Source organism: Rattus rattus, chromosome 6 (assembly GCF_011064425.1).
Source record: "Rattus rattus isolate New Zealand chromosome 6, Rrattus_CSIRO_v1, whole genome shotgun sequence".
Taxonomy (NCBI): Eukaryota; Metazoa; Chordata; class Mammalia; order Rodentia; family Muridae; genus Rattus; species Rattus rattus.
In genome coordinates this window covers 89,501,032-89,527,677 of record NC_046159.1, presented here as the reverse complement: position 1 = coordinate 89,527,677, position 26,646 = coordinate 89,501,032, and the positions used below count along the sequence as shown (strand labels likewise).

At 46.1% G+C, this 26,646-nt stretch overlaps 1 protein-coding gene across 1 annotated transcript in view; it reads left to right on the top strand.

Moving 5' to 3' along the window:
• Positions 1-26,114, top strand: part of Snx10 (sorting nexin 10) — a 44,532-nt gene extending 18,418 nt beyond the window's left edge. The window contains exons 3-7 of the mRNA XM_032906518.1: positions 10,817-10,903; positions 15,358-15,458; positions 15,828-15,926; positions 24,046-24,258; positions 24,712-26,114. Coding sequence (XP_032762409.1) covers positions 10,817-10,903; positions 15,358-15,458; positions 15,828-15,926; positions 24,046-24,258; positions 24,712-24,793 — 582 coding nt within the window. The 3' untranslated portion in view covers positions 24,794-26,114. The remainder of the gene's footprint in view (positions 1-10,816; positions 10,904-15,357; positions 15,459-15,827; positions 15,927-24,045; positions 24,259-24,711) is intronic.
• The last annotated feature ends 532 nt before the right edge of the window (positions 26,115-26,646 follow it).

Sequence of the window (26,646 nt, the reverse complement as noted above, 5' to 3'; positions counted from 1 at the left end):
CACTCATTTATGGAAGGTCTAGGCTGAAAATCTGAAAATAACCCATCACAGAATAGTCCAGGAATGGGTGACATCTCAGAAGAGGGCTGAAGGAAGAACAGATACTCCCTGTCCCCTGTAGACCTCCCATGCCATCCCCTTTCTCGGTCTGTGACTGAGCTCTAGCACACTCTGTGCCCAGCTCATCCCAGACCCAGAATCTCCCAGGTTCTGCCCCCACCCTTGCCTGAGCCTCTCTTCCATGCTGCCTCCTTGGCTTTCTGCTTCACTGACTTATCCCTGGACACTCCCAGGATGGAGTAGGGACCCAGGAAAGTGTTGTCTGACCTGTTCATTGCCTTTTAGAGTTCTGTTTTGTTGTTGTTTTGATTTTGTTTGTTTGTTTTCCACAAATTCAACAAGACTATCTTTTTTTTTTAAAAAGATTTATTTACATTTAAATACACTGTCGCTATCTTCAAACACACCAGAAGAGGGCATCAGATCCCATTACAAATGGTTGTGAGCCACCATGTGGTTGCTGGGATTTGAACTCGGGACATTTGGAAGAGCATTCAGTGCTTTTAACTGCTGAGCCATCTCTCCAGCCCAAGACTATCTTTTCTTGATTGCATCATGGACTTACAGGCTTCCAAAGTGAAGTTTCCTGGGCTGCCATCTCGGGTAGGGCTAATTCAATGTCCTTCACTACTCACGAGGCATTTGTTATAGGAAACTACCCACCAAGGTCTCAGGATAATCAAGCCCTTTGTATAAAATGGTGCAGTGTTTGCGTCTAGCCTGCCTAGTCCTACCAAGTATATACATAATTCTTCAGTCTTTTAAGGCAGGATATCAGGGCGGCTTTGAACTCACTGTGCAGCCAGGATGGGGCTTGAATCTCTTATCTTTCTGCTTTTACCTTCCCAGGGCTAGGATTACAGGTGGTGCCTCTATATCCAGCCTCTCATATACTTTAAACCATCTCGTGAAGACTTATAATCCTAAATGCAATGTAAATGTTGATGTAATAGCTATATCATTTAGGGGAGAATGACCAGGAAAAAGTTTTATATCTGCTAGAGATATGCTGTGTCAGCTCAAGATGGCCTCCAACTAGGTGTGAACCACCATGTCTAGCTTCTTTCCAAATGTGTATGTGTGCATTGGTGCATGTGTGTGGAGGCCAAAGGTCCACCTTGGGTGTTGTTCCTCAGATGGCTGTCCAACTTATGTGTTAAGAATCAGTCGCTCACTGGGATCTGGGGCCTATCAGTTAGGTTAGATTGGCTGGCCATCAAGCCCTGGCAATCCTCCTGTCTCCACCTCTTCAGCCTGGGATTACAGATGCATGCTACCATGACCTGCTTTTTATATGGTTGGATTCTGAGGATCAAACTCAGGACCTTATGCTTGTGTGGCAACTATTTTATAGACTGAGTTATCTTCCCACGCTCTGTCAACAACTGTTTTAGCTGCTTTTCTAGCGGCTGTGATAAAGAACCCTGACGACGCAATTTTCAGGAGCCATGGATTATTCTGGTTCACAAGTCATGATGCAGGCTGTTATGGTAGGGGAGCCATGGTGGCAGGAGGTGGAGACAGCTGATCATGTTGTGTCCACAGTCAGGAAGCAGAGTGCTGTGAGTTCTCATTTCAACTTTGTTCCTTTTATGAAGTCCAGGACTCAAGCCTAGGGAATGGTGACACCTATGGTTAGGACTCAAGCCAAGGGGATGGTGACACCCATGATTAGGGTGCGCCTTCCCACTTCAGTTGACCAAGTCATAGGCATGCCTGGAGGGATTTTCATTTCCTTTATTGCTCCAAGAATACCCTGTATTGTTCGGGTGATTCCAGATCCTGTCAAACTGATAATCAGTATTACCAACGCACCAACTATATAGAGATAAACATATCAGTGATCTTGAAAATGTCATCTCTGATTTAAATGATTTCGTAACAATCTCATAGCCTTAATTGATTTAAACATGGTGATTTCTTCAATGGGAAAGGAAAAAACATACTGAGAATAGATGTACAGTGGCCAAAGATTTAGCTTAGCTTCCATCAGGAAGAAATAAATAGAGAGAGGTGAGATCCTGGTGGGCTGTAGGATAACATCTGGCTGCTTACCAGCTGTTTGTCCATTCTCCATGTGGACCAGCAATGCTAAGCTGTATCCTTTTGAACAGAACCAGAACTTGGCTTCTAGGTACCTGCAGGTCCAAAGTCTTTCTCCAATCTTCCTTCTCCCCAGCTCAGGAGCACTTCTTGCTCTGTCCCAGGCTTATTTTGGAACCTGTGGAGCTCTGTGCAGTCTTGGCCCTGGGCTGTTTCTGGTAGTGCCTCTTGTCCAGCTTCAGCCCCTCCTTTGCTTCCATGCATTGTTGACGGAGGCTGATACCTCCTGTTCCTTCCGGTCTCAGTTGGGGATCAAAACGAGACTTCCAACAGCCTCATTTTAAAAAGGTATTTTTGCTGTGCAGTGGTGGTGCACACCTTTAATCCCAGCACTTGGGAGGCAGAGGCAGGTGGATCTGAGTTCCAGACCAGCCTGGTCTACGGAGTGAGTTCCAGGACAGCCAAGGTTACACACATACACAAGAGGTATCTTCATCTCCTAGATTTATTCCAAGAATACCCTGTGTTCAAGGCCAGCTAGAGTTATCCAGGTCTGTAGAGCGTAGTGACTGATTGTTGTTCAGTGTAATAGAAGTCGAGATGCCCCTAATTGCACATGTCAGGGCCAAAGGCAGTGTCACTGGCTGTCCTAGAAGTTAATCCAGTGTTTGTATAAGCACGTTCCAGTGATATCCATAGGTAGCAGCCATTCCTAATTAATCGTGGGATTGGCATGTGGACTGAGACCTCCCCATCCTTGCTCAGGATGCAGATGGCCAGGGGTAACATGCCAGTCATAGCTCGTGGTGCCAGCCTCGAGGTTTGGTAATTTTTAAAAAAGGTTTTGGGAGACGTGGTCTCTCTTGTCGAAGCAGCTTTATTACCATAATAAATCTAGCAAGAGGAGAGAAGGGAGTGAGAGTCTCCCTTGTTAGTTAAACACGTTCCATTTGCACATTGGTTCGAATTCCCAGGAGAGCAGTATCTCAGCTGATGGATTGTCCCCATAAAAAGGCCTTGGCATTGGGCCATTGTAAAATTAAAATGAATTCAGACTCATTCATGCGTGCAACTTTAATTTACAATTAAAATATTATGGTTACATATTTTAATAAGAATAATTAGACGGACCCAACTGAATCAACCCTTGTGTTTAATGAGACAGAACCTGGATCCAAATGGAAAGGCAGGTGGGTGTGACAGGGGACAGTTTCAGTCTTTTGTGGGCTCAGGCATTTTTGCCCTTTTTATAGTCTAACGCCTGGGGGGCAGCAGTATTTCTGTGAAGCACCGGACCTTTGTCCCCTGCCCCAGCAAGCTTGTTTTCCGAAGGGGTGAAGGGGCAGCTCCTCCTTACAGGACACAGATTGTTTCTGCCTGGAGACTCACATCCTGTTCTTAATCCTCTTGGGCTGCTGCTCCCTTGTGAAGGTGTCCCATTTCTTTTTCAGCTGTTATAACTGGAACATCCCTCCTAGGGATGGGACTCTATATCTGTGTACATGTATTCACGTGTGTGAACATGTATTCACCTGTGTGTTTCCCTGTTTCCTGCATCACGATAGCTATAGCTGCATTCTCCCTTTAGAGCAGTAACCTGTGGGTCGTGACCCCTTTAGAGTTGGACCAACCCTTTTGTAGAGGTTGCAGATCAGATATCCTGCATATCAGACATTTACATTGTGATTCCTAACAGTAGCAGAGTTGCAGTTATGAAGTAGCAACAACACTAATTTTATAGCCGAGGGAGACCACAGCGTGAGGAACTGTATAAAAGGGTCTCAGCACTAGGAAAATTGAAAACCACTGCTTTAGAGACTTAGAACTTAACCATAGGGAATTTTCTTCTTCAAAGCACATTCGCTTCGTGTTGGGGAATAACAACGACTCTTAGGCAATCGCCAGCTATTGACACTTGAATGAATTCTTTGTTTTTATTCTTTTGGTGTTTCGAGACTGGGTCTCACTATGTAGCCCTTGTTGATCTGGAACTTACTCTGTAGACCAAGTTAGCCTTGAACATGAGTTCAGGTTTGTAGAGAAGCACTCGCTCCTACCTCCTTAGTGCTGGGATTAAAGGTTTGTGTCACTACACCCGGCTTGGGCGAGTTTGGCAAGGAATACCCAGAATGCCACAAGCCTAAGTGTCCCAGGACAGTTCCGTGCACCACCAGGACCCCATCACTAATGCGAAGGAGTGCTATAGAGGTGGGGGAGATCTGTTGCCGTTCGAGATGAAGAGCCTCACTGAATGGATGAACACTGTTAATAGGTGTCAGAGATACAGGTAGTTAAAATGGAAGCATTTTGGACTCCCTTTAAGAAAGGGCCGTGGCTGGGCATTGGTAGTGCACACTTTAATTCCAGCATTTATCAGGCAGAGGCAAGTGGATCTCTATAAATTTGAGGTCAGCCTGACTACAGAGTGAGTTCCAAACACACAAACAAACAAACAAACAAAAAACAAAAAACAAAAAAAAAAAAAAAAGAAAAGAAAAGAAGAAAAAGAAAGAAAGTTCTTCTTTGTTTAGAGATTTGAGGCAAAGATTCACCATGCAGTCCAGGCTGGTCCTGCCACTCATTATTTAGCCTGGGAAGGCCTCAAACGCGCATCGGTCCTCTTACCTGGGCCTCTCCAGTGCTGGGATTAGAGGTGTACACCACGATACCCAGTTTGTTTTTTTTTTTTTTTTTTTGCTTGTGCATTTGTGATGCCCAGACTAGCAAACTTGTAGCATGGATTCTATCACTGAGCCGCACCCTGCAGCCTGAAAACACAGGGGTGCAGCTTCTGATATTGGGTCCCAACTGGCAACTGACTAGGGTTTGAATAAAGGAATATCATTAAAAAAATAGAGACTAGTGTCTTGTGTCTTGTGACCCTTTAAACACTCTTCTAAACTTAAATTCTGCCTTTTCCTCTTCCTTTCATGCCTACACCCTTTTCTTCTTATTCTCGACCTCTGGCGTTCCACCCAGTTACTGAGTTTTCCTACTGAAAAACCTCACCCTTTCTATGGCTGGAGAGGTGGCTCAGCCTTTCAGAGCACTTGCTGTTCTTTCTGAGGACCCAGCTTTGAATCTCAGCACCCACGAGGCAGCTCGCAACTGTCTGTAACTCCAGTCCTAGGAGACCTAGTGCCCTCTTCTGCACATTTTTCCAAACCAAGCACGCGTGCGGTACACAGACATACACTCTGGCAAAACACCCATAAGCATAAATGTAAGTGAATAAAAATTAAAAGTAAAAGCATCGTTTCAGTAAGAAAAGCAAGACAACCTGCAAAGCCAGTCGTTCCCCACCCTGCAGGTTCGTGGGAGCTTCCGGCGTTCTGAGCCCATGTGTGTGACTGTCACAAGGGAGTGTCGCCATCATTCTGAGTCTCGATAGAAGATTCTGTTTCCATCTCCCAGACTTGAAAAGATTTGTTCACGACAGAGTATACGCTCTAAGATAGACGCTTGGACCGTCCCTTCCAGCCCTTTCTTGTACTTAACGTGTGTGCAGTTTTAGAAAATGGAGACCTCCTAAGATTTATAGTTTAATATCGCCCTCTTTCATGTTAGCATCCCAATACAGTTTAAATATTGGAACTACCACTCTGCCAGCTACAGGTAAATTAGAAGTGACTGGAAGAAATCAGCATGCGTTTATCGTCACATTTATCAGCAGGCAGGAAACAGTAGGCTTACGATGCGGAAATCAGCCAGCCACTGCCTCGGCCAGGTGACTGGGGTAAACCGTCAGCGCAGACTCCCAGTGACAGCAGGTGCCTTTGGAGCGCTGAAAGACGGGGCTTCATCTCTGTTCTTCCTTCCAAACATGGAGAACCCCAATCTAGGCCTGGGCCAAACACTAGATAAACCCTCACTGAAGAACACCTACAAAAGACCCAGCAAGTTCTCAGAATCGTCAAGGTCACTAAAACCAAGGGAAGCCTGTGAGAGTGCCACAGGCCAGAAGGAGCCCAAAGGAGCCCACAGGAGACACAGTGACCAAACTGTGCCATCCTGGGTGGGAGTGGCACTGCAGTAGAGCCAGCATTTACCTATAATAGCAGATAATCCACCGGGTGGGAACACGGTGACATCCTATTGCTGCTAAAGGAACCGCCAGAGTCCGGGCTTTGGGCAAGAGGCAGGTCCAAGTTCTAAAGTCAGTCGGCCTTGCTGGTCATCTGACTTTTGGGCTAGCTTCTCTTATCTGTAGAACTGAGGCGGTGCTGCCTGGCTGTTAGGGAGGAAGAGGCTAGGCAGACAGATAAGGGCGGAGCTGGGTCAGGGGTCAGGGAGAAACAGGGCCGTGGAATTCAGAGAGTTCACAGGGATTGGGATTCTTACAGACCGCACGGCCTGGGCAGGAAGGATCAGTTACTTTAAATTTTAATTCTTCTCCTCCTGGCATTTCCTTTCATAGCAGATGTAGTCATTAGGCCCAAGAAGTCATTAAAGTGTTTAATAAGGTTATTAAATTGACTAACAGCGCCTCTGGAAGCCATTTCCATAGGAAATCCATATGATTCCAGGTATGGGACATGGGGCTGTCCTCTGTGGCGGACAGCCTGTCAGCATCCCCGTGAAGGATGGTGGGCAGGTCGTGAGGGATGCGTCTAATTAAAGAGATTATAGGTGAACCTCGGCTGTCTGGGCATGCTGTTCGTAGCTGGAAGTGTGTCGAAAGTTCACTAATTTCTACTAATTGCAGGGTGGGGGAGGAGAGGTCCATCCAAATTACGGAATATTTTAAAATAAATGCACTTTTATTGCATCCAAGTACATATTTTAACTCCAACTAGGCTAACGGATTGTTGCCCTGCACAAGTCTTAGGGGACAAAGTTACGGAGGGTATCGGAATGGTTTTCAATTATTTCTATGTAAATAGGTGTTTCTGGAGTTCTTTGGGGTGTTTGAAGACAGCTTGTCCTCGTAGATCTTAGGCATCACACTGTCTCCTTCTACGGTTAATTGGCACACCCTTGGAGGGTGGGAATGGGTAAATTAAGATAAACTTGAGGCCATCTGGGAAATAACTTAATTCAGTGATAAGTGGTATCCAAGAGGCCAGGTGGAAGAGTTTTTATTTCAGCTCAAGTTTAGTTTCCCCCATGAAGGCAATCTGTTCATTGGTGCAGGCACCCGCTGATTGGTTGACTGATGTCGGTAGGTGCACGGAAGGAATCAGGCATTCTTGTCTGGAAAGACAGCCGAAGTTACTTATGGTAGGATCCTGGTAAGGAGACCCATAGCTTAGTGCAGTCCAGCCCTGAGAGCCAGGAAGCAAGAGGCTCTCCTAGACAGTCAAATAAATCACACCAGGAGAAATCTGACGAGTGTTGACTGAGTTGTCTTTGGACAACGATTGGTTTAGGGAACAAAAAGCAAGGAAAAGGTTGGGGTAGGAAGCAGAAGGAAGAAAAAGAAAACGGCCTGGCTTTATTAACCTGGGCTGGAAGACCATTGTTCACGGGCATGAATGACACTTAGGCCCTTTTGCAATCCTGGAGCCCTATGCCCAACCTCAGGCAGCTGTTAATGGAGCCTGCTCTCCCCAGTAATGGTCACCACTTACAGAACTTTTTTCCTTATATTGAAAATGGATTTTCTCGTATACAGTTTCCCCTTCTTCATTAACGAGGCTTGGATTATATTTTCTTCTTTCTTTTCTTTTTTTTTTTTTTTTTTGTTCTTTTTTTCGGAACTGGGGACCGAACCCAGGGCCTTGCGCTTCCTAGGCAAGCGCTCTACCACTGAGCTAAATCCCCAACCCCTATTTTCTTCTTTCTTTTTTTCGCCTCCCTTCCCCTCTCTCCTCCTCCCCCTCCCTTTCCTCCTCTTCTTTTTTTCTGAGTCAGGGCTTCTCTATATAGTACTAGTACTTGCTTGCTCATAGACCAGGCTGACCTTGAATTCAGAGACCCTCCTGCCTCTGCCTCCCATGTGCTGGGATTAACGGTGAGCGCCACCATGCCTGGCTGGCTTTTCTCTCTGACTTGCTGAACTTCTCCCTTGGTGTATGTTTGCTTAGCTCTAAAGGAACATGTCCAGATGTTTTCCTAGTGTTTTGCTATTGAATCTGCTTAACAGCTGAAATATGGGGAGACTTCCCATTTTCTGGAGGCAGAAAGTGAGGCTTGGTGAGTCAGTCACTTTAGGGGGAGCGCAAACCAGGGTTTTGTGACTGGAAATTCTGTCCGAAGTTGGAATGTCAGATCTGGGCAATAGCAAAGAATTACGGTGAGGAAAGCACGCGTGCGCTGGCTTTAGAACCTCTTAACGGGGTTGCCACAGTGGGTTGCTAAGGTGCCGTTTGTTTGGGCAGATATGGAGTTTACAGTTCAGATGATCGCAGATGTGTGCGATGTCGGCCTGTGCGTCTGACCTTTCTGCCAGTTCTACGGCTGTGGGTTTGTTGTTTACACAGAGTCTCATCTCCTACACCTGACTTGTTTGGAACTCAGTCTATGCCCATGGGACTTGAACTCTGGACAGTCCTGCCTCCCCCTCCTGAGTGCTGGGATTATGAGCCTCCGTACCTGGCTTCCCCTTCTGCTTTGCTGCTTGAGAATCTGCCATTTCAGTGCAGGCGCATGTTTTCCACCTCTGATCATGTGTGACATTGAGTGGTTGGAAATAGTTGACTTCTGTTCGACTCATCCCAGAATGTGTGCCTCTTCCATGGAAAACGGGTACTGCCAATACCCTCTGTGGGAATGTGGCTTCCACGGGACGCGGTGACTCGAACCGTCCCTTAGTCTAGCCACAGTGCCAAGGATGACACTACTTTTGAGGGACAGTGAAACAGTTATTTCTTTTTTCTCTTCTTTTTTTTTAAAGGTTTGTTTATTTTTTTGTATAAGAGTGCAATGTAGCTGTCTTCAGCTGCACCAGAAGAGGGTGTCACAGCCCTTTACAGATGGTTGTGAGCCACCATGTGGTTGCTGGGAATTGAACTCCAGACCTTTGGAGGAGCAGTCAGTGTTCTAACCACTGAGCCATTTCTCCAGCCCCTATGATTTTTTTTTTTTTTTTTTTTTTTAAATTAGAAGAGAGAACTTTTAGGTCAAAGAAAGGCCCATAAAAGCCAGAATGGTGCATTATGAGTGCAGGGTTGGGAGGCTTGGATGGGGTTGTGGTCTTTTGAAGACCGAGGTCTTTCCTCTCTTCCCAATCTATTTATTTGATGAGATTGGATGTGGTCAGGGTGAACCCTAACTCCTTCTTCGTTACTCTCTTTCCCTCCCTTATTCCCTGCTCCTCCCCCTCCCTACTGACCAAGCAAAAATAGATTTATTTATTTATTTGTATTGTTTTGTTTTTCAGGATGGGGTTTCTCTGTGTAGCCCTGGCTCTCCTGAAACTCTCTCTAGACCACGCTGACCTTGAACTCCCAGAGATCTGCCTGTGTCTGCCTCCCTAGAACCCTGAGGCCATGCAGTGAGACAGTCTCTAATGCAGGATCAGAGCCATTTTATAAGACCAGGCCTGCTGGATGCAGTGTTACTGTCAGGAAGCATGAACTACTTTTCTGCTTTTGAAAAGCGTCTTATGGACTGAGGCAAACCTTGTTTATTATTGGGACAGCAGCACAGACGTCTGTCCAAACCCATGGCCTGCCTTCCTCTTTTGTTTTGAATCTTTTGAAAAAATTAAAACCCTTTATGTGTGTAGGTGTTCTTTCTGCATGTACGTCCGTGCACCACATGCACGCTGTGCCCAGGCAGCCCAGATGATGGGGTCAAATCCCCTAGGAACCACAGTTACCATGTGGGTGCTGGGAACAGAGTCCTTGGTCCTCAGGAAGAGCAACAAGTGCTCCCTCTAACTCCCTCCTTCCATTCTTACTATCTTTAAAAACAAACACAATTGTTTTTTAATGTGTCTACTTACTGACTTATTTCGTCATTTGACTTGGCTCTGTGGCTGAGCCTGGTCTGCCATTTATGGCCCCCTCCCGCCTCTGCCTCCAGGTGCTGGGGTTGCAGGTGTGTCCTGTGCCTCTGCTTTAGAAAACTTCCCTTTTACTCATGACGCAAGGGCAAACAAATGACTTGGTGTATAGAAAATGTATTTAAAAATTATGGGAGAGGGCTGGAGAGATGGCTCGGTGGTTAAGAGCGTGGGCTTTTCTTCCAGAGGTCCTGAGTTCAATTCCCAGCAACCACATGGTGGCTCATGACCATCTGTAATGGGATCTATCGGATGCCCTCTTCTGAAGACAGCTACGGTGTCTCAGCTCATAGACACAAAATAGATAAATAAATAATTTTAAAAATCGTGGGAGAGGGTGTGTGTCTTCCTGTTAAGTTACCTTTCTCAGGGGAGCCTCTTCTTTATTTGTGACCCAGAAAGCAATTTGCTAGACAGACCATGGATACTTGAGGTGGTCTTAGCTGATGCACTGAGAAGCTGAGACAATGGCAACTTGTTTTTCACGATTGGGTATTGAGGGCCAGTATGAGAGTGTATCTTCTCCATGGTTTTCAGATACCCCAGCACTGTCCCTAAGCACTCTGGGCTCAGTTTTGCATTATTTAAAGGTTTCCACTGTGGCCGTGTGTTCTGGACTCTGGTGACACCTGATTCATGGTTTCTACTTCCTTCTTGCTGAGGGCGGGCGAGCACGCTGGCTGGCACTTCCAGTTCTGCCCTGCCAGCTCCTGCCAGCCCTCCCCTCAGTCCTGACGCTGCTCTTTCTTCCCGATGCCCTTACAGGAGTTCGTGAGTGTCTGGGTCCGAGACCCCAGGATTCAGAAGGAGGACTTTTGGCATTCTTACATCGACTATGAGATATGTATTCACGTGAGTACAGCCGGTAGGAAACAGGTTGTAGGCGGCGAACATTCTATGTGACAGAATGCTACTGAGAACCGAAAAACCTTAATACAGAGAACTGAGCCGGATGATTGTGGCGAAGTCTGTATCGCAAATGAAGCAGGAAGTTGAGGAGTTGCTTCTTTGAAGCTCATATTTACTTGTTTAAGATATTAATATTTCAATATTTATTAACTTTACTTATGAAGATGTGAATACTCTAAAATTGAATGGTTAAAGAGCATGACTTAGCAATGGTATTTCCTTATGATATTATATTTTTAAAATATTTGTTTGTTTATGAGTGCTCTATCTGCATGTACACCTGCATGCCAGATCCCATCACAGATGGGTGTGAGCCACCATGTGGCTTCTGGGAATTGAACTCAGGACCTTGGGAAAAGCAGCCAATGCCCTTAACCACTAAGCCATCCTTCTAGCCCATGATATTATATTTCAAGATAATATATTATTTGGTAAACCTTAAATTTTGAGGGAACATTGAATTTTGGGGGAAAGAGATACAGTATTAACCACTGTAGGTGAATACATGGTAGTCGGTTTTATGATAGCATCTTTATTCACATGTGCCTTCATACTGAACGAGGTCAGCAGCCTGTCCTGCATGGGGCCACGTGAAAATATCCCGCGGCAGCTCGCTGCTGCTCCTGCTGCCGCCGTAGAGCACGGGCAGCAGGGAGTTTGTAAAGGGACGCCTGTATTTGTTCCCCTAGAACTCCTGGAAAAGGCAGGAGGCAGAGCAGACTGGCCCCAGACACTGACTTGCTGGCCCCTGGCCCTGAAGATACATGTGTTCTTGTCTCACCAGGACAGTCTGATGTGCCTGGGACTGTGTCTGACACAAGCATCTGATGTGTCTGGTACACATGAGGTAACGCGTAGCCCATCCCTCAGTGCCATCTGCATGCTGGAGGTCTGAGCACCACTGTAAAACCTTTTCCTCCCAGAGTTCCCAGTTTAGAAAATAAGCGAGTTATAAAACTCTGAACTGCCCCACCCTGTTTTCCTCTTTTTGCAGTCATTTTCTAAGCCATTGATGTTCTTATTTTGCTTTTGTTTTACCCAAAAGCTCAAGCCAAAGATGCATTCTGTGTGCAAAGTTATGAGCATGTAAGAATAGGCATGCGGGCTGGAGAGACGGCTCAGCAATCACGCACTGGCTTTTGCGGAGGACCTGGGCGTTCAGGTCCCAGCACCCCCATGGCAGCTCACAGCAGCTGGAGCTCCGGTTCCAAGGGATCAGTCTCTCTTCTGACGTGCCCAGGCTTCTGCAGGCACACTCAGGAGCACACACACACACACACTCAGGAGCACACACACACACACACACTCAGGAGCACACACACACACTCAGGAGCACACACACACACACACACACACACACACACACACACACACACACACAGGTGCACACTCACGCTGCACACACACACTATATACATGTACACACACACACACGCACACACACACTCAGGAGCACACACACACTCAGGACCACACACACACTCAGGAGCACACACACACACAGGAGCACACACACACTCAGGAGCACACACATACACTCAAGCACACACACACACTCAGGAACACACACATACACACAGGAGCACACACACACACACTCAGGAGCACACACACACTCAGGACACACACACACTCAGGAGCACACACACACACTCAGGAGCACACACACACACACAGGAGCACACACACACACACTCAGGAGCACACACACACACACACAGGAGCACACACACACACAGGAGCACACACACACACCAGGAGCACACACACACCTCAGGACCATACACACACCAGGAGCACACACACACCAGGAGCACACACACACCAGGAGCACACACACACTCAGGAGCACACACACACTCAGGAGCACACACATACACTCAGGAGCACACACACACACACACTCAGGAGCACACACACACACACACTCAGGAGCACACACACACACACACACTCAGAAGCACACACATACACATGAAATTAAATAAGTTTTTTTTTTTTTAAGGAATAGACATTTGAATCAGATGTGGGGGTGCACACCTATGATCCCAGCACGTGGCGGGTAGAGGCAGGAGGATGAGAAGTTCAAGGTGATTCTCAGCTGTAGAGTGAATTTGAGGCCAGCTTGGTGTATACGAGACCCTGACTCAGTCCTTTTACCCCTCCCCGCCCAATGGAATGGGGGGTGGGGATAAAAGAAGCATTTGAACTGAAATGAAAATTTTAAATTATTTTAATGATTTAATTGCTTGTAAGAATGTCTGTGACATACTTCAGGGCATCACGACATTTGATTATTTCCAGGAGATAATCAAATATAGATTATGTGGTGCTGATTGCATGATATGAATTCAGAAACCTGCACATATGAATAAAAATGCTATAATAAAACTCACTATCATGTATTAATCTAAAATGGTTAAATACCATTATCTCTTTCCCTCCAAATTCCATGTCCCTTTGATAATTACTTCTGTGTCGTGGTGCCTCTCTGAAGTTAATACTCAGTTGACAGTAGTAAGTCTCTAGGCTTGATGGGTGGCCGAAACAAGCATGTGGGACTGAGCCAGTCGGTGTAGACCTGTTCCTGTGGTACAGTTGAAAGCATACCTGAGGCTTTTGGCTAACCCTAGTTAGCTCTGAGGGCATCAGCTGGGGGTCCGTCCACTCAAGTGAACCAGCTGACTTTGGAATGTCCATGTTTACTCGGGCTATAAACCAGTAATGATAGAGCTGGTTGGCCCTTCAAGTATCATCCCCTCACTCTGTCCTCTGAGGGACTCACAGATGCACCTTATGCTGGTATCAGTATCAGGTGGGCATTTGTTACCGACACCCATGACTGGGCCGGGAAACTGGACTTAAATGGGTGGGTCCAGCCTACACTGGCGATGTAAGAAGTCCCTGGGGTGGCTTGGTTCTCTCTGAGGAGAGGGTACTGAGAGGATGGACCTTATTAGGGCGGTCACTCTGGTGTAACAAAGCCTGCTGCCTTGGTCCCCAAGGAGTGCTTTAGTCAGGCAGTGCTGCCCTTTGAAGTTGTCCCTCAGAATTCATGATGCCTTAGGCATCTCTGGTAGGCTTTGTTTCTGTGCCAGCGTAAGTGGCTGGGTGCGGTGCTGTGGCCTTTGCAGGTGAGTCTCTTAACCCCGCTGCACCCCGGAACTTTGCCCTATGTTTCATGGGGACAGCTCATGAACAAAATGTACAGGGTCATTTAGATTTCCAAATGACCCTGATTTCCAAAACAGCCAAGCTTCATGGGCAGGATAGTTTTTGAAATCATGAAGATCTTAGTAGCAGAAGTTAATTTTCTCATTAAGTAAGGTAATGATTACGAAGTGGATTTTTGTTTAAACATATAAAAGGGTGTGTTTGTTGTTGTTTGTTTGTTTTGTAGGGGTGGGTGAGATTTTACACAGGGTCTTACTCTGTAGCCCAGACTGCCTGGAATTCACCCCATAGCCCAAACTGGCCCCAAGCAGGTGGCAATCCCCCTGCCCCAACCTCTCTGGGTCCTTGGTTAGAGGCATGAGCCACCACGCTCAGCTGAGTTGGCCTTGTGTTTTGAATCCAGTAGACACAGATGTTGTCAGCTGTGTGTTTGCCCAGAGGAGCGACATTGTGTCTTAGCTTAGGCTGGGGACTTGCACCCGTTTGTTCCCCAAGTCCGTCTCAGGGCAGCTACAGGGAAGCCGGCAGCTAGTGGCAGCCGTACTTGCCAGGTGCTAATGCCATCCCTGGAGGAGAATCGGGCTGACATTCATACCTGTCGTGGGCTGAGTCCCACCACTGCGTTCCTGACTTAGGTCGCTCTTCCCTCCCGTTGGCTAGTAGTGCGGGGAAAATGTTGTCTGGGTGAGCAGTGACTTCAGGATTCCCAGGCACGGGTGGCGTCCATGCTGAGATGCAGATGTCTCTGATGCTTTGTGTGGGATTATAGGAAGTCAATTCTGATCCACAAATGCGTCGGGATGGTGTTAAAAGTGCAACGATGCACCCAGGCATTGTGCATTTTAGGGTCTCTGTGTGTTTATCAAGATGTGGGATCCAGGCTGGATTTGAACTCAGTCCTGCCTCAGCCAACTGAGTCTGAGATGACCCACTAGAGTTCTCCTTAATGATCCGTCTTTGGAAACAATGCTTGTAGTTAGGAGAGCACCGGTCAGGGGTGGGCCATGCCCGCCCAGGGCTAACACTGCTCATTCATGGCATGGTGGCTTCTTCGGGGCTGAGACGGATGGGCTGCAGGTAAGATTTTGCAGTGCACGCACAAATGCACACATTTCATGGCTCGCCTGCCGCTTAGAGTGCCGGTTCCATCGCAAGTTTTATGTATATAGTAAGAACGTGCTTTTCCCCTCAGGTGCGGCTCACGTTTTTCTGTCTCTTTACAGACGAATAGCATGTGTTTTACGATGAAGACGTCTTGCGTACGAAGAAGGTATAGAGAGTTCGTGTGGCTGAGGCAGAGACTCCAGAGCAACGCATTGCTGGTGTAAGTGACTTACGGCCTGAATTACGGGGTCACAGTCTGAATCCGGCTGACACCGGCTAGCTCTAAAGTCGATAGCGTTAAGGTGCGTGAGGAAGAGTAGGGCACAGGCCTGCTTCCTCTCGTTAGTTCTGGGCCTTCTGCATCTGACTCTAACATCCATCTCCTTGCCAGCCTTGAAGGATATTAATCATGAATGGCCCCAGAGGAGTTTAAAGACAGATTTTCCTTTAAATTAATATTATACAACAACAATTAGGTGATAGCTGTGTGACGATTATTCCCACGCATGGCAGGCCTTCCCTTCGAGGGATGCCTGTGGCTAAGTCACCGTGATTTGGTGATTGACTTTTTTTTTTCTTTTCTTGTCAGACAATTACCAGAACTTCCATCTAAAAACCTATTTTTCAACATGAACAATCGCCAGCATGTCGACCAGCGCCGCCAGGGCTTGGAAGATTTCCTCAGAAAGTAAGTAAGGGTCTGTACCAGGCTAGGGATGAGGGCAGAGGAGCCTGTGTGGGCGAGTACAGCTCTGAAATTCTGCGGGCCTGCTGGCCACTACATTCATATCCTGTATTAGAGCGCCATCTTGTGGCTGGCATTGAACGGTACAGATGTGAACAGAGTCTGCAAACAATGGACGTCTGAATCAGAGAACAAACACATGGTCTCTTAAGAGTAAAGCAGGTACAGTTTACCCTTTTAATGCAAGCACTCGTGAGGTTGAGGCAGGAGGATTTCTGTGAATTTGAGGCCAACCCAGTCTTTGCAGTGAATTCCAGCCGGTCCTTGTCAAACAAATACAACAAATACCCCAAAACAACAGCTGACCCGAAGCAAACAACAGCAAAGGAACACGTTAGTCGGGAGTATGGCGGACATTTCCCAGGAGATAAGTGTGCCTTGTATTTACAAGAAGCACTTCTCTAAAACTGGCTTCAGGTACAGCAGCCAGGACAGACAGACCGAAACAGCCTTGAAGGCTCTGATGGCCTGGCTTAATTCATCCTTGCAGAGCCATTGGTCAAGTGCGCGTGCGTCCGACTGATCTCAGGTTGACTCTGTGGTGGGGCACACTTCCGCACTTCCATGGGAGCTGCCTGGAGTCCACGCCACTAGGACTTCCCATTGTCTCACCCCCTCCCTGCAGGGCCAGCATGGGAAGCCTGCCCCCCACTGATTTGCAGATTCTGAAGCCGGGCTGCTGGGGTTCAAATCCTGGATCTGCCACTTTAGTAGCTGGGAGTCAGGCAAGCCTTTTCCTTTCTCTGGGCCTTTGTTGTCCTGTCTATAAAATGGGGATAATGTTAGCCCTTCCCCCATCAGGGTCGAGGCAGTAGAGTGGACTAAGGGCTGCAGAGCAGGTACAGCAACAATCTAGATTTCCAGTGTTGTTGTTATTTTAGTCTCAGGGCTAAAACTGCTGTGAGCTTCGTTCTCCAGCTTTTAGATAAGGAGTCAGGCGAGTACCAGCGAGGGGCGGGGCCCCAACTGTCCATTCTTCTGGTGGCGTGGGATCTGAAATGATCTTCTTTTGAGTTCAGTGCATAGGACCCTGAGCCGGTCTGAAGTAGCTGCATTCCCCCGTTTGGCTCGCTCATTAAGGGCCTGGGTATCAAGTGTGCACATGGATATTAATATGTGTTTCTATGAGATTGGCGCGGTGCCTTTCCTTCCAGGAGGTCCCTGGGACAGGCAGAAAGCTGGAGCTGAAGCACTGAGGGAGGGCAGGGAAGGCTGACACTAGAGTGATCCTGTGGAAAGAGCCCTGAGGAACTGTTAGATGAGCTAAGGCCTCTGAGAACATCACAGCAGGGTCCAGTGTAGTGTCACAGATGTGACAGAACAAAGCGCTGGTCAAGACTTTCACCACTTTCCCACTAGGGACAACTCTGGTTATTATTATTATTATTATTATTATTACATATAATGTATACTTGTAGGTTTTAATAATAGTATATTATTTTTAAATGTAATTATTTTTATTTCACGTACATTCACATTTGTCTGTGTGAAGGTGTCAGATTCTCCTAAAACTGGAGTTTATAGGCATTTGCGAGCCACCATGTGGCTGCTGGGAATTGAACCCAGGTCCTCTGGGGAATCAGCCAGTGCTCTTAACCACTGAGCCATCTCTCCAGCCTCAGAAAGCTCTGTTAATTGCGCTCTCTAAGGTGCCCAGGTGGCTGACGGCTTCTCTCTTAAGATGGAGCTCATGTTTGCCGAGCAGCCTCATTCCAGAAGCCACTCCATGGAAACTGCAGTCTGGCCTTGGGACCCAGGCAGGAGTGGGGGATCCCATAGCCCTGGCTAGCACTGGGGATGGGGGTGGTGTTGCAGTTTCAGGGACAGCCAGTGTCTGTGTTTATGTCACTGGTCACTGGTCACTCACTCCTCTCTTGCTGGCCTTTTAAAAACCTCACGCCGTCCAGACTGGCCTCAAACCTGTGTGCTGATTCTGATGCCTGCCCAGACTGCTGGGACCACAGGTGTGCGCCACCAGGCCCAGCTTCCAGTTTTGGCTCCTGCACTGTCCCCCCCCGCCCCCCGGAGCTGGGGAGCAAGCGCTCTACCACTGAGCTAAATCCCTAACCCCCTCCTGCACTGTTTTTAAACACTGTACTCTCACAGTCCGTGTACCAGCATCTGCTCCCGTGGTGATCGTGCCACTGCAGAGGTGCTCTGTGCTGTGTGCTGTTTAGCTGTTCTCCATTGGCTTTGTTTGACCCACGGCACAGAGGAGAACGTCCTGCTTCGAGAGCTCAAGGAACTTGGGTCTAAATCGTCTCCCCTCAGCCCTGGCCCTTGATGTTTTCCGAGCTGTGGAACTCAGGTTCTTTTGCTGCCTGTGGTGTGGAGGGGCATAGCCAGTGTGGCGCTGTCCTGGCTGGAGTCGTGCTGCTCGGATAATTAACTGCTCGGAAAGCACGCGCTGACCTTTCACCCAACAGCTGTGTGACAGGGATGCAGGCACAGACGCATCGTAGAACAGAGCGCCTATAAATTACTCTCCCCCAGAAGCTTCCTCTTCCATTTGGGAGCTCTTGGTGCTGTGTCTGGGAGCTGGAGGGATGGCTCAGTAGGTCAGAGCCCGCACTGATCTTCCAGAGGACCCAGGTTCAGTTCCCAGCTCCCATGTGGCAGCTCTCAACCCTCTGAGACTCTAGTTCCGAGGGACTCAGAGGCCACGTCCAGCCTCCTTGGGCACGTGGCACGAACAGGGTGCCCATACATATAGGATAAACACACATGAAGTGAGAATAAAGAAATTAAAAAACATCGGGGACGGGGAGAGGGGGCTGGAGGGATGGCTCAGTGGTTAGGAGCACTGACTGCTCTTCCAGAGGTCCTGAGTTCAAGTCCCAGCAACCACATGGTGGCTCACAACCATCTGTAATGGGATCTGATGCCCTCTTCTGGTGTCTGGAGATAGCTACAGTGTACACATAGATAATAAATAAATAAATCTTAAAGAAAAAATTTGGATATCATTGTCATCTTAGGATCAAACCACGGAGCAGACAGCTTTCTTACGATATTCTTTTTTTTTTTTTCTTTTTTTCGGAGCTGGGGACCGAACCCAGGGCCTTGCGCTTGCCTAGCAAGCGCTCTACCACTGAGCTAAATCTCCAACCCCTTCTTACGATAATTCTTAACTCTGGCATGTGAACATTTATTTCTAACAGACACACAATAAACTGAATGGATCTAACTTGAAAGTTAAAAGATTGAAGCGTAAAGGTGCTTGTGGTGAAGGCTGAGGGTGTGAGTGGATCCCCGGGACCCCAGTGGTGAAGGAGAGAATGGATTCCTGAGACCCCCACACTTCCTCCTGTGGCAGGCACACCTCCCCCACGACCAGGCACACAGAATAAATAAATAAATGACAGTTCCAGTTGGCTTCGGACTGGGCCCAGTGCCTGAGCCTGCCTTTCTGTGTCAAGTTCCTCTGAGCAGCTCTCCTGTTTGGTCCAGTTTGGGCAGGAGTAGCTGCCATCCAGACTGGTGAGAAGCGCTTCAGGACCGAGCCTGGGACACCTTGGTGTCCCCTCTGTGGCATTCACTGCTTCCCCGTGAAGTAGGGTCATCCATCTGTAGCCCATCTTCCTTCCCCCCACCCCCACCCCCCGTTTAGTGCGAGGCCTCAGGAATCAATAATATTAAAGAGGACATAGGCCCTTTACGGGCTATAAAAAGCACATATTTAAATTTGGTTTTTATGTAAATTTTTGAGTTGTTAAAATTCCATGAACGAGAAATCTCTCTGCATATGTATGCATGTATAATGTAAGATGAAGAGTCCAGTGTAAGGTCATTTGTGTAATAATATATACTTAATGTAAGCACAGTGCGTATTCAGGCCAACGCCTGAGGAGGGATTGGAGACTTGTTTCTCTGATTGGCTGTCAGAGAAGATCATGTGTTTGATCTTGTCTGGGCTTGGAGCTGCAGATGCACGGTCTCTGTACCAGCTTTGGCCGGTGTGGTTGCCTCAGCTGCACAAACTGTAGAGAGGGCAGAGGTCATGTGTTCGGGCACTGCTGTGTTTATGATCAGCAGAGTGGCCACTGCCGGCTGAACCGGTCACCATGACTGAATTTCTAGTCATTCATTGTCCCTTGTGACTGTCATTTTCCTTTTTTGTAGTTGTCCTACTAATTATAAACTGCAGGCTCTTATAATAGCAACAGAGACGGAAGGCTATAGATGAGAATTATAAGCTCGTAAGTCTCCTACTGTGATGGAAACCCTACTGATTCCTTAGGTGTAATTGCTATGAACGGGAGCCAACTTTTCTGTATGAATGCATCCCGGTGATAGCATACCAGCCCTGCCGTTAGATTCTGGTTTTACGTGATTTTTATTCATTTTTGTTGTTGTTTTAGGACAGCCCAGGCTGACCTTGAACTGCCTATGTAATGGAGGATGACCCTGAATTCTGATCTTCCTGCTTCTACCTCTCAAATGCTGTGCCACCATGATCGACTCTGGTGGGAAAGTTTTTTTTCTTTTTTTTTTCTTTCTTTCAGAGCTGAGGACCGAACCCAGGGCCTTGTGCTTGCTAGGCAAGTGCTCTACCACTGAGCTAAATCCCCAACTGTTTTTTTTAAAACAAAAGACACATACATATGACATGCACAGGGATACGCACAGAGAGACATCCTCACACACACCACACACACACACACACACACACACACACACACACACACACACACACACACAATTTGTTTTATAAATCTTTATGTTCAGTAGAGGGCACCACAGCATAGATTATGAATTTCTTTGAATGAAAATTTGGAGGTTTAAATTCTCTCTCTCTTGGTGAGAAGTTAAATAGGCTGAGATAACTTTTCCTTTCTCAACATCCAACCACTCTATACAGATGCGTGTAGGGAGCATCGTATGGACAGAGATCAGTAGGTCAGGGCATCCGTAGAGTTAAATGATTTTGTGAGCCATACTGTTCTTCCACAGAACCACTATACAATATGCTTAGTAGAATCCCATTAAGGAAAAGTAGGCTTCACTATGTCCAGTTCAGAGGAACAGCAGGCCTTGTTTCATTTAGCATAGTTACCATGGGGTGGGGGCAACTTTTGACTTACACTGTAAATATATTTTCAGAAATTCCTTTAAAATTCTGTAGGCTGATTTGTGAAACTCCTGCTATAAAGGCTTTAAATTAATTAATTAATTAATTAATTAATTAATTAATTTTGAGATGGTCTTAATATGTAGGCCCAGTTGCCCTAGAACTGACTTATGTAGACCAGGCTGGCCTTGAACTCACAGAACTCTGCCTGCCTCTGCCTCCTAAGTGGTGGGTTTAAAGGCGTGAGCCACCGTATCCAGCATGTGCATTTATTGTTACGGAGGCTTCTATCAACTATGGTTTATTGATTGTTTTACCAAGTACTCTTTATAGTAGTTTGAAGTTGATTTTCTACTGTTAGGTTTTTGGGGAAAATGTGGCACACGTATGAGTACAGAGAACAAAGGCTCTTTCTTCTGCCGTGGCAGTGGGCATGACGCTGGCACAGCAGGTGTCCCTCGGAGGAGGCCCCAGTGCCCTCCAGTCCTCCCAAAGGTCACATTTTTAAAATTAAAAAAATTATTGTTGCTGTCATTGCTATTTGAGATGGTCTCATGGTGTTCTGGAATTTGATTCTCCTGCCTCAGCTTCCCAAGAGCCGCGATTAGAGGTGAGCACCACCACTCCGGACTCTTAAGATTTTAAATTTTACGTTGTAAACTATCTGACCGCAAAATGAAAACATGAATATGTCCTAGAGTGGTTTGTTCTTCTGTTTCTTTCAAATTCATACCCGTGCAGACCTGGTGGCCTAAGCTTAGCCACCGAGACGGAAGAATTAAAAAAATAACGCCGTGCTCGGCAGGCAAGCTGGTTTTGTGCTCTCTCTGGGCCCTGTGAATGTGAGGGTTCAGGCTGGCCATCCGGAATACTTCTTTCTTCCCCTGGCTTCCTGTGGAACTGGGCGACCTGTTCTCCCGCTTCTTCCTCTCATGTCCTCCAGGTGGCAGTAGTCAGCAGAAAACTGGGACCCGAGGAGCCTAATGTACAGTCAAATTGGAAATTGAATTATAGCGGAAGGAAAGGGACAGTAGCCTTGAGGTCTCCATCAGCCTGGACTCTGATCACTTTTGTTTGCGGTACCCATGTGTTAGGTACCCAGCGAGTTAATAACAGCACGTGAGCCATTCGAGGCTCAGCAGAATTGCTTTAGACATGGAATAAAGCTGAAATGAATTTGTGTCCAATATTGTTGCCATTAGCGTACATTACTTCTGTGCTGTAATGCCTCAAACCATCTAAAATCAATTTTAAAGATCACCCATTATTTTATAGAGAAAATAAAACACATTTCCAACAGAAACAAAGCCGTATGTACAGTCCTATGAGCAGCCACTTGTCCTGTGGCTGGTGGGTAGCTCCCCACAGGAGGCCACAGGAAACGCTCAGCTCAGACGTCACAGCGGGGCCAAGTTCGCATCAAGGGTTCGTTGCTGTAAAACTCTCTCCTAATTTGAATTATGTAGGGCATGAATAGGAAGCATTTGTACATGAGGAAGACAGATTTTAGTGCACAGGCTTTTACAGTGTGGCAGACGCACCTTTGTCATGCAGCAGGGCCGTCTTCTGGGAGAACCAGGGCACAGGACACATAGAGTTGAACACTTAGATTCTTTGCCTGAGATTTTCTCTTTGCAAAGTGCAATACTATTGCTTTTGTTCTTAATGAAGCACCCCTTTCCCCTCAAATTACTTCATAAGTCTGTTGAGGCAAAGGGAATGGCTGGATTTCGCATGTTTGTAGACGCCTGCCTTCTTTAGGAAACAACTGTGTTCTCTGGAAGAGAAGGATGTGCTGTTGTGATGTGTTTGGTATTTAGCAAAGCTGCTGTGATGGCCAGAGGAGAATCGCTTTCCTAGTAACGCATTTAAACATGCAGGATACAAGACAAGGTTCCTCTGGCCTGAAATGGTATGATCTGGTTTTCATAGTCTCTGTATGAACAAATCCCACGTCAGGCAAAATGACCTGTGGGCTGTTGTGTCCTGCCTTTACTTCGACCGCTGTGGCTCCAGAATCTCTTGCAATATCACCACTGAACTGTTAACAGAGACTTAAGTATTATATGTCAAAAAAAAATGTTTGCTAAAAGGATGTGAAGCCAGTTTTCACTGGAGTATGACGGGACACTTTGACCTGATTTCTTATTCTGTGACACCCCAGAAAAACACACCCGCAGCCGGCGATACGAATTTGACCACGCCAGAGTCCTGTTGGCAGGGTTTGTTTTTAGTCCTCCATCTGGTCCTGATGCCTTAGTCGAAATGTGTGCTGTCTTTATAATAAGCTTCAGTCTGTCCTGTTGGATGACTAGTATGTCCGTAGCACCAACCTGGCCTACTTGGGAAAATGGCTTGGGATCAAGTTTACCTGCTTACTGTTTTGACAATAGCAAGACGCGTTGCTGCTGGCTGAAGATTTTACAGATGCTTCCAGTCAGCTTTAGGTATTAGGAAAGCCACCTCAAAAGAGCCCTTGTCAGTCTGTACTTCTGTGGACCGTGCACCAGGAAAGGTTTAAAGTGTGGAATGTGCTGAGGAGTGTACTGGACTTTTCGTATAATTTTAATGGTAGAGGAAGTTTTGATGTTTCGTGACAGCTTGTCCAATAAAGACTGCCGTACTGATGTGCTATTAGCCATGAATTTTTAAGAGTAGAATAAATTTCTATAACCATATAAGCAAAATATTCCTATAACTAATCCACATGGTCTTAACAGATGGTCATATTGAAGAAATGTCCTTGAAGTTATTCTTTTAACAGATGTTCTCAACCATTAGCTTTCTGTTTTTACTCACCTAAGATTCCAAATAATTGAGTAAAAGTTAGCACATGGCTTTCATCCCGTCGGCGGGCAGAGCCCAGCTTCGGGGCAAAGTTCTCCTAGTGAAGAGGTCAGTAACACAGTTTGTGAGGCTTGCCTGCCTTCTGCCCGATCTCTGCCCATGCCTGATCACTGGTTATTTTTTTTTCCTTTTTTTTTTGCACAGAGTCCTGCAGAATGCACTCTTGCTTTCCGATAGCAGCCTGCACCTCTTCCTGCAGAGCCATCTGAACTCCGAGGACATTGAAGCATGTGTTTCTGGGCAGACCAAGTACTCGGTAGAAGAGGCAATTCACAAGTTTGCCTTGATGAACAGACGGTTCCCCGAAGAGGAGGAGGAAGGCAAGAAAGACACCGACGTAGAGTATGATTCAGAAAGGTACTCCTTGGCGCTTTGATGTAACAGACACATTTATATAACACATGGTGCCTATGTGCGCGCACATATATATATGGACACATTTTGCCTTTTGTTGATGTAATAGTAAGATAATGAAAAAATTAATTGACTGAGATTTTATTGAGCTGTGACAGCTCATCATAGTGGTCTTCACACACACCTCCACACTGAATTAATGAATGCAGCAGAAATTCAATTATCTGCATTCTGATTATGTGACTTTCATTTAGTCAGACTTGAATTATTCGCGTTTAAATTATCTAGCTAAAAAAAATATCCAACTGCACTCCAAATGGCTAATTAAAAGTCCAAATTTCCTGTCTCTCTTTGTGACTGGAGATAATTAAAGTTCCCCTCTGTTACTCAGGCTTTGAGTGTGTTGTGAAAACCAATTTCCTCTTTTTATTATTTTCTCCCTCTCTTCTTTTCCAGTTCGTCCTCTGGGCTTGGACACAGTAGTGATGACAGCAGCTCTCATGGATGTAAAACGAGCCCGGCTCTGCAGGAGTCCTGAGAAGGAACTCTAGGGCTACCACCTTCGGAACGAAAATTGTGCCCAGCCAGAAAGAACGCTTGCTCATAATAGATTCTTACCTAACGCCACTGTCAGTGTCCTAGGTGGTTAAATTCTTAGAGTGGTGGGTTATTAGTAGTAGTCGTTTTATGTTGTCTAATTCTAGCCAAGCTTCTGTATGAAGCTGTAAGGTCTGTGAATGCCGTACAACCCTTTATTGCTAGTACTTGTAAATATGATCCTGCTCTCAAGTGAAATGAGTTATGTGCTCTATATATTATACAGTTGGTCTTAACCACACTTTAAAGAGCTAGGTGTATTAGTAGCATTTAAAGCCCAGGCAGAGCCTCCTTGCTGTATCAATGAGGAAGTTACTGTAACACAGTGTGACTGGGGCCAGAGTACGGCACAGGAGACTGCTTCTCTGACTCGTGGCTCTTGCTTTGTGGGGACTTCTTCTCTGGAAAATACTTTGCCTTCAGGTATTCAATTGAAATATTTAAGAGTATTTAAGCTTCCCAGCATATCGCATCATGTGTAAATGGGAAAATATGTCTTACAAATAGTACTGAAAAAAATGTTTACATCTTAGGAGGGAGAGAAACAGAAGTCTTGGTAATTTTGCTTAAATATGCCATACACAGATTTAGAAGTACATCCTCACTGCCCAAAATTAGCTTACATAAACAAGGCTTCTGGCGACAAGTCATTTTTTTTTTTTTACCATTGTGCAATTAGAATCATAGCTTATGATTTATTTTCTGACATTAAAAAAAAAATGTACGTTTTAAAAAAAGGTCACCAGGTAACTTCCGTCAGTGGTGACTACTTGCTGTTCATGTTTCAGTTAGAAGAAGGTTTTTGTAATAGTTAATTTTACCCATAAATATTTTAATAATCTCGGAGTGGAAGTTGGGTTGCTAATGTCAGAGCTCATGTTCATGATTTAGAAGCCCCCCTTTTTAATGTGTCTCCCAGAAAATTGGCTTAATTTGAATAAAATAGGTTTTGTTTTGTTTTTTGTTTTTTTTTTTTCTCAAAGTGGCACAAAGATAAGATATCATGGGTCCACCATGAGCTTCCAGTTTCAGACGAGACGGGGTTTTCCTGGACTAATTAGCCAAGTGCTCCCCAGAGTCTTCCCAGGTATCTCTGGGAGCCAGCAGAAGGAATTTTCACCTAAGTGGGATAACTTGTTGCTTTCAATGAATGACCCCCCCCCCACTCTCGCGGGTGCAAAAGCTGCTGCAAAAAGCAGCCATGTACTTGGGTACTTGAGAGTTACTGTATTAATAAAAAGTTATTGAATTGTCCTTTGAAATGCTCGTTACAGAGAACTGGTAAAAAAAGAAACAAACATTAAATTTGGAATAGGAATGACATCTTTTTTTTTTTTTTTAAGTTCTGTCTGGAACATTATTAAACTTCTGTAAATAGGGGTTGGGGATTTAGCTCAGTGGTAGAGTGCTTGCCTAGCAAGTGCAAGGCCCCAGGTTCGATCCCCAGCTCTGAAAAAAAGAAAAAAAAACCTTCTGTAAATAGTTGGATTTAGGTCTCAGAGCCTGTTACCCATGTCCTCTAATAGTCATTATTTTAATGCAGAAAGAACATGGCTTATCAGCTGTATAAAGCTTCAGAGCAGCCCCACTCCTCAGCACTGTAGATGAATTCACGTCATTTATGTTTCACAGCGTTTTTGGAAAGCATAAATTGTGACGTCAGTTATGCTACTTCTTGATGACATCATGTAACCTTCGAAGTTAACGTGAAGCGATGCTTCATCTTTGCTCCGTAAACTCCAGTCACTGTTTTCACATTAAACATGAAAAAAAAATCAAAACTTTGTTCGATCG